The sequence below is a fragment of the Sphaeramia orbicularis genome, unplaced genomic scaffold, assembly GCF_902148855.1.
Source record: "Sphaeramia orbicularis unplaced genomic scaffold, fSphaOr1.1, whole genome shotgun sequence".
NCBI lineage: Eukaryota > Metazoa > Chordata > Actinopteri > Kurtiformes > Apogonidae > Sphaeramia > Sphaeramia orbicularis.
The window spans coordinates 87010-94893 of record NW_021941569.1 but is presented as its reverse complement, the minus strand read 5'-3'; the positions used below and the strand labels follow the sequence as shown (position 1 = coordinate 94893).

The window sequence follows — 7884 nt, the reverse complement described above, 5'->3', positions numbered from 1 at the left end:
TCTGCACTCCGAAGGACCTCAGTCTCCGCAGTAGGTGGAGTCTGCTCTGGCCCTTCTTGAAAAGGGCCTGGGTGTTGGAGCCCAGTCCAGGTTCTGGTTCAGGTGAACACCCAGGTACTTGTAAGAGTCCACTATTTCAATGTCTGTTCCCTGGATGTTCACCGGAGAGGGAGGGGTGGCCTTGTGCCGGCGAAAGTCCACCACCAGTTCCTTTGTTTTTCCAGCATTAATCTGGAGGCAGTTCCGCTGGCACCAGGCCACAAAGTTCTGGTTCAGTTCTCGGTACTCATTTTCGTCTCCGTTGTTAATGAGACCGACAATGGCTGAGTCATCCGAGAACTTTTGTAGATGGCAGTTTGTTGTGTGGTGTGTGAAGTCGGCTGTGTAGATGGTGAACAGGAGAGGGGCCAGGACAGTCCCCTGTGGAGCCCCTGTGCTGCAGACCACAGTGTCAGACTCACAGCCTTTTGTCCTCACAAACTGTGGCCTGTTGGTTAAGAAGTCCACGAGCCATGGTGTCAGTTTCTGGCTCACTCCTGCATGGTCCAGTTTGTCCCTCAGCAGAGCTGGCTGGATGGTGTTGAAAGCACTGGAGAAATCATAGAACATGATTCTCACAGTGCTTCCAGGCCTCTCCAGGTGACACAGGGATCTCTGCATTAGGAAGATGACGGCGTCCTCAACCCAATAAAGGTACCTCCTAATACCTCCTCAATAAAGGTAAATAGGATAGAATAAAAATTACCATAAAATATGCAAAAAAATAAAATAACTTAATAATATGTACAAAATTGCAACATCTGCAGCAACAGTGAAAGAAAGTAAATCCCTGTTCTTTTTTTTTTCTTCCCTGTTTTCTTTTTTTTTCTTCCCTGTTCTCTTTTCTTCCCTCTTTTCTTTTTTTTTTTTCTTCCCTGTTCTCTTTTCTTTTTTTTCTTCCCTGTTCTCTTTTCTTTTCTTCCCTGTTCTCTTTTCTTTTCTTCCCTCTTTTCTTTTTTTTTCTTCCCTGTTCTCTTTTCTTTTTCTTCTGTTTCCTTTTTTTTTTTCTTCCCTTTCTCTTTCTTTTCTTCCTCTTTCTTTTTTTTTCTTCCCTGTTCTCTTTTCTTTTTTCTTTCCCGTTTCTCTTTTTTCTTCCCTGTTTTCTTTTTTTTTTTCTTCCCTGTTCTCTTTTCTTTTTTTTTCTTCCCTGTTCTCTTTTCTTTTCTTCCCTGTTTTCTTTTTTTCTTCCCTGTTCTCTTTTTCTTTCTTCCTCTTTCTTTTTTTTCTTCCCTGTTCTCTTTTCTTTTTTTTCTCCTCTTTCTCTCTTTCCCTGTTTCTTTTCTTTTCTCCCTTTTTTTTCTTTTTTTTTTTTTTCTTCCCTGTTCTCTTTTCTTTTCTTCTTCCCTCTTTTCTTTTTTTTTTTCTTCCCTGTTTCTCTTTTCTTTCCCTCTTTTCTTTTTTTTTTTCTCCCTGTTTCTCTTTTCCTTTTTTTTTCTTCTTCCCTTTTCTTTTCTTTTCTTCCCTGTTTTCTTTTTTTTTTTCTTCCCTGTTCTCTTTTCTTTTCTTCCCTGTTTTCTTTTTTTTTTTTCTTCCCTGTTCTCTTTTCTTTCCTTCTTCCCTGTTCTGTCTTCTGCTCTGAATGTGTGCAGTTCTGCCTCCGTCCACCAGGTGGAGCTCTGGGGCAACCCCTCCGTCTGCGCAGACTCAGAAGTAGACCCCACTTCCGGGTCGCAGGTGACAGGTGGATGTTGTTTTTGCTGCGGGTCTCATCCATCCGCTCCTGGTCTTTAAAGCCGCCCCTGCTCCGGTGTCCGTTAGACGCCTCCGCCTCGGTCCTCCCGCTCCGTGTGTCCGTACCCACCCCCCCATGGCCTCCAGGCGGCCGGACAGCTTCGACGGGCTCGGCTACCGCGGCCGCGACGACCCGCTGTACGGGACGGGATACCCGGCCCGGAGCGGCGGAGTCCCCGCGGAGCTGCAGCACCACTGGGTCACCACGCCGCCGGACATCCCCGGCAGCCGCAACCTGCACACCGGAGAGCGGACGCCTCAGTACGACGAGCGGGGAGGAGAGGCCGGAGCCCCGGGAGCCGCGGCCGGATGGGACGCGTCTCAGCCCAGCGTCCCGCCTGCCGGTAGGTCGGTGCGGAGGGCGTTAGCTACATGCTAACGACACAATGGGAAGTGAACGGAGCAGGCTAACGGCTACTGACGGCGTATCTGTTAACGGAAAGGCTTAGACCGGAAGTCGCGGATCAAGCTAAAGCTAACGCTTCTAGCCTAAGGGCTAACAGTAGAGTAGAAAGTGAATGGAGCCGGCTAACACAGGCTAACGGGTCATGAACAGGCTAATGCTAACAGCACTTCTGTGTTTTTCTTTATATTTACAGCCTGTTTGACAAACTACCGGGTTTACAAGGATCCAACAGCACCAGGAATTAAACAAAACAGTTATCCTCCTGTCCTGGGTTCATGCCAGATCCGATAAGTTATGAAATGACTTTATTAACCCCACCTTTGGCAAATTATAGAGTTTACAGCAGCAAAAAAAAAACAAAACAAAACTACATACAGAAACATTCAAGAGGGAAACAAGAAATAAAAGGCAATCCAATATTAACTCTGCTGACACATTTAACATTTGAACCAACACAAAAAATAATAATGGATATGAACTAATGTTGGTGTTAACCACTGACAGATGACAGGATGAAGAAATAAAAAAAAACAAATAACACCATTTATATGTAGAATTTAAAAAAAAAAAAACCAAAACTTGTGTTTTTTTGCATCAAAAATATGGTTTGTTTTCGTTACAGACCTGGCATTTAAAGGGTTAAAAATAGGACACTTATTGAGTATTTGGTATTTTTGTTTGTAGTTCAAGTTGATGAAATAAAAAAAAAAACCCAAAGTTAAAATCAAACTGAATAAAAACAATTCTGAGTAAATATGACACAGTGCAGATGGTTGTGTTTTAGGAGTTTAGGACGTCTGACACTGAAGGAGAAGGACTTAGAGCTGCTGTGAGCAGAAATTTAAGACCAGTTTAACCCAGTTTAACACTAGTTTAAAACCAGTTTAACACTAGTTTAAGCCCAGTTTAACCCAGTTTAAGCCCACTTTAACACTAGTTTAAATCCAGTTTAACCCAGTTTAAGCCCAGTTTAACCCAGTTTAAGTCCAGTTTAACACTAGTTTAAGACCATTTTAACACTAGTTTAAGACCAGTTTAACCCAGTTTAAGCCCACTTTAACACTAGTTTAAGCCCAGTTTAACCCAGTTTAAGCCCAGTTTAACACTAGTTCAAGCCCAGTTTAACACTAGTTCAAGCCCAGTTTAACACTAGTTCAAGCCCAGTTTAACACTAGTTTAAGCCCAGTTTAACCCAGTTTAAGACCACTTTAACACTAGTTTAAGACCAGTTTAACCCAGTTTAAGCCCAGTTTAACACTAGTTCAAGCCCAGTTTAACACTAGTTTAAGACCAGTTTAATACTAGTTTAAGACCAGTTTAACCCAGTTTAAGCCCACTTTAACACTAGTTTAAGACCAGTTTAACCCAGTTTAAGCCCAGTTTAACACTAGTTCAAGCCCAGTTTAACACTAGTTCAAGCCCAGTTTAACACTAGTTCAAGCCCAGTTTAACACTAGTTTAAGCCCAGTTTAACCCAGTTTAAGCCCACTTTAACACTAGTTTAAGACCAGTTTAAGCCCACTTTAACACTAGTTTACGACCAGTTTAACCCAGTTTAAGACAAGTTTAACACTAGTTCAAACCCAGTTTAACACTAGTTTAAGACCAGTTTAACACTAGTTTAAGCCCAGTTTAACCCAGTTTAAGCCCACTTTAACACTAGTTTAAACCCAGTTTAACCCAGTTTAAGCCCACTTTAACACTAGTTTAAGCCCAGTTTAACACTAGTTTAAGCCCAGTTTAACCCAGTTTAAGCCCACTTTAACACTAGTTTAAGACCAGTTTAACACTAGTTTAAGCCCAGTTTAACCCAGTTTAAGCCCACTTTAACACTAGTTTAAGCCCAGTTTAACCCAGTTTAAGCCCACTTTAACACTAGTTTAAGCCCAGTTTAACACTAGTTTAAGCCCAGTTTAACACTAGTTTAAGCCCAGTTTAACACTAGTTTAAGGTGAGACACAACAGACTCTAATGTGCACATGAATGTTTGCGTTTCCTTCGCTGCGTCTCATTGGCTCAGACATCTGGGCCCCGTTCTGAGTGGTCCTATTTCTTGACTAAATAATGTGAATGTTTTTAAACTCCTGTTTGTGTTTGTTTTTCAGAACAGCTGAATCGATTCGCTGGATTTGGAATTGGACTGGTCAGGTCAGAACTTTAAGCTTTCAGTATTTCTATGGTCAGCAAGTGTCTGTGATGATGATGATGTTTATGATGATGATGCTGACGCTGCTGGTGGCGTTGGTGTACGTAGAGCCTGTCAGACGCTGCTCAGGCCGTCACATGACCCCTCACAGTGACTTCCTGTCTCAGTCTGTTCACAGAGAACGTGCTCGCTCATCCCTGCATCGTCTTCCGCCGTCAGTGTCAGGTGACCCATCTTAACCTTTGACCTCGTGTTGGTCTGTGTTTTTCTTCTGCTGCGTGCTGATTGGCTGCTGCCTGTTTCAGGTGAACTACCACGCCCGCTGTTACCACCTGACGCCGTTCAGCGCCGTGGCCGTCATGTACAGCATCACCAAGGCCCAGGTACACGTTCACCCGGCGCTAACAGCTCAAACTGTGATGTCAGAAGGTCACGGGGGTCAGAGGTCACAGGGGTCAGAGGTCACAGGTTCAGTCCGGTCAGTGTTTAACAGCTGTTGTCCCATGCTGCGTTCAGGGTCCTAAGGCGCTGTGGAAGGGAATGGGAAGCACCTTCATCGTCCACGGAGTCACTCTGGGAGCTGAAGGCATCATCAGCGAGTTCACCCCGTTACCACGGTAACCACACATTCACCCCGTTACCATGGTAACCACACACTGTAGTGTCAGTACGACTGTGGAGTTCATATTTGTGTACAGGGAGAGTCACCTCACTTTACTGGAGTACTATTGTAGTATTATAGTAGTATTATTGTAGTATTACTTAGTTTTCCCTGTAGTTTTGCTGTAGTTTTTCCCTGTAGTTTTGCTGTAGTTTTCCCTGTAGTTTTCCCTGTAGTTTTTGCTGTAGTTTTCCCTGTAGTTTTCCCTGTAGTTTTCCGCTGTAGTTTTCCCTGTAGTTTTCCCTGTAGTTTTCCCTGTAGTTTTCCCTGTAGTTTTTCCCTGTAGTTTTCCCTGTAGTTTTCCCTGTAGTTATCCCTGTAGTTTTTCCTGTAGTTTTCCCTGTAGTTTTCCCTGTAGTTTTTGCTGTAGTTTTTGCTGTAGTTTTGCTGTAGTTTTCCCTGTAGTTTTTCCCTGTAGTTTTTCCCTGTAGTTTTTCCCTGTAGTTTTTCCCTGTAGTTTTCCCTGTAGATTTCCCTGTAGTTTTTCCTGTAGTTTTCCCTGTAGTTTTCCCTGTAGTTTTCGCTGTAGTTTTGCTGTAGTTTTCCCTGTAGTTTTCCCTGTAGTTTTTCCCTGTAGTTTTCCCTGTAGTTTTTCCTGTAGATTTCCCTGTAGTTTTTCCTGTAGTTTTCCCTGTAGTTTTCGCTGTAGTTTTCGCTGTAGTTTTGCTGTAGTTTTCCCTGTAGTTTTTCCCTGTAGTTTTTCCCTGTAGTTTTCCCTGTAGATTTTCCTGTAGTTTTTCCCTGTAGTTTTCCTGTAGTTTTTCCCTGTAGTTTTTCCCTGTAGTTTTGCTGTAGTTTTTTTTTCCTGTAGTCATTCGTCTGCCACCCTGTGTGTCCGTCCTCAGGGAACTCCCTCACCGCTGGGGTTGGAAGCAGCTGGCTGGACATCTGCTCCTTAAAGGGTCAGTTTTCTTTTTTTTTTTGTCAGTTTTTTTTCTTTTTGTCGTGGAATAAACGTCACAAACCCGGCGCTTTGGTCCGATCAGCTGATTGGACGTTCAAACTGTCCACTTGTCTCCTGGTGTTTACCTGATGCCTTCTTTGGGGGCGGGGCTCGTGCTTTGACCCCGCCCCCGTGTGTCGTCCACAGGTTGACGGCGGTGGTGGCGTTGCCGTTCTACTGCGCCAGCCTCATCGAGACAGTTCAGGTGATTATTGACACGCTTTTATTTTGAAACTCCCCTGCTGTGTGTCTGACTGCGTTTCCCATCATGCCTCTCTCCTCAGAGTGACATCGTCCGTGATGATTCGTCGTCCGGTCTGTTGGATTGCGTCCGTGAAGGTCTGGCCCGCCTGCTGGGCGTCGGTGCTCCTCACAGCCGTAGACTCCTCCCCCTCAGCTGGCTCCTCCTCCCTGCCGCGCTGCACGCCGTCCTGCGTTACGCCGTGGCGGCCTCCGTCCAGCGGGTGGCGCTGTGGCTGCACCAGCGCAGCAAGAAGCAGGCGGACCCGTCCAACCCGCTCGACGCCTACTTCCCGGAGCTGGCGGCGGCGTGGGCGGGGTCTCTGGTGGCCGACATCGTGGTGTTCCCGCTGGAGACGGCCCTGCACCGCCTCGGCCTGCAGGGGACGCGCACTATCATCGACGCCACTGATGGTGCTGTGGCCGCGGCCGCCGGCGGCAGCCCGCTGGTCCTGCCCGTCAACACGCAGTACGACGGCTTTGCCGACTGCCTCCACGCCATCCGCCGCAAAGAGGGCGGGGCTGGGTTCTACCGCGGCTTCGGAGCGCTGGCCACTCAATACGCGCTGCACGGGGCGCTGCTTGCCGCTGCCAGGACACTACTGAGGCTGCTGCTGCTGGAGGGGCGGGGCTAGAGGTCGCCATGATGATGGGAGCCAGCTGATCACAAACATGAACTGTAAACTTTTAATTTGAAAAACTGAACATCAGATGGATTTTATTTTGTGGACAGGAAGTGATCATGTGACCTTTAAAGGAATAGAGCGCATGTTTTCACCTGAAACCGGATCTGAACCCACGACCTCAACAGAACCTGAACGTGGCCTTTGGGTTCACTTGGATCAGGTCAGAGGTCACAGCAGGTCACTGACAGGGTCACATGACACGCCGTGGCCAATGGCGTCTGTCCAAGAGCCGGTCAATGGCGGTCTGAGGGTCAGATCCAAGATGCGTTCAGGTTCAGTGGGTTCAAACATGTTCAGATGTTGAGTTGGGTTCTGGTTCCGGTTTTGGTTCTGGAATCCACAGCTTCACTTCCTCCGTCTCTGTCCAACTTTTGTGCCACTTCCTGTTCCTGCATGACATCACATGTTCAGTATCCTGTCAGCTGATCGCTCCTGTTTCTGTGTGTTAATAAAGTTTCATGAAGCGCAATTTGTTTTGTATAAAGTTGTAAAAATGTGTTGAAATAAATCAATATAAGATGTGATCAATAATTAGTAATAATAAAGGAAGTGAGGTTTCAGAATAAAAGCCTGGAATTAAATGGATTTTGAAAAGTTCAATTAAAACAGTTAAGGTTGGTAATAAATATCATTATTATTATTATTATTATTATTATTGTCATCTATAATAGATTTAAATGTTAAAAGTGTTAGATTTTTTTTATGAATTTCAGCTGAAATCACTGGTTCTGCACTTTTCTGTTGAAGTTTAATTTGCACTGGAGTAAAAAAATAAAAATGTCGTAAAAATCTGTTTGGATTTTGTCAAACTTAAAATGGTCAAAAGTCCATTTCGTTTTTGAAAAGGACTGAATTAAAGTTTCACAGTTTCTGAAACTCGTGGATGGAGTTTTTTTTTTTTTTTTTTTAACTTTGTTTCAATGTCATTGTTTCAGTTCAAATATTGTTCCGTTCATTCTGCTTTTCTTTAGTCAGTGTCTTTTTCCTCCTGTTTTCGGTTGTATTCTGGTAATAACCCGGTTCGGTTCTGTT

The 7884-nt window shown here is 44.8% G+C and overlaps 1 protein-coding gene across 1 annotated transcript; it reads left to right on the top strand.

Annotated features, from left to right (window-relative positions):
• Positions 1-1688: 1688 nt before the first annotated feature.
• On the top strand, positions 1689-7728 carry LOC115416132 (solute carrier family 25 member 46-like). Its single transcript, XM_030129850.1, has 8 exons — positions 1689-2114; positions 4282-4324; positions 4490-4547; positions 4628-4705; positions 4839-4939; positions 5829-5885; positions 6074-6131; positions 6211-7728. Exons 1-8 carry the CDS (start codon positions 1847-1849, stop codon positions 6799-6801), a joined length of 1254 nt encoding a protein of 417 aa, XP_029985710.1. The 5' UTR covers positions 1689-1846; the 3' UTR covers positions 6802-7728.
• Positions 7729-7884: the final 156 nt, after the last annotated feature.

Coding starts and splice junctions, on each gene's coding strand:
- LOC115416132 (XM_030129850.1), top strand. CDS start 1,847: ATGGCCTCCAGGCGGCCGGACAGCTTCGACGGGCTCGGCTACCGCGGC. Junction 4,706..4,838: donor ACAGCATCACCAAGGCCCAG/GTACACGTTCAC, acceptor TGCTGCGTTCAG/GGTCCTAAGGCGCTGTGGAA. Junction 5,886..6,073: donor GGACATCTGCTCCTTAAAGG/GTCAGTTTTCTT, acceptor TGTCGTCCACAG/GTTGACGGCGGTGGTGGCGT.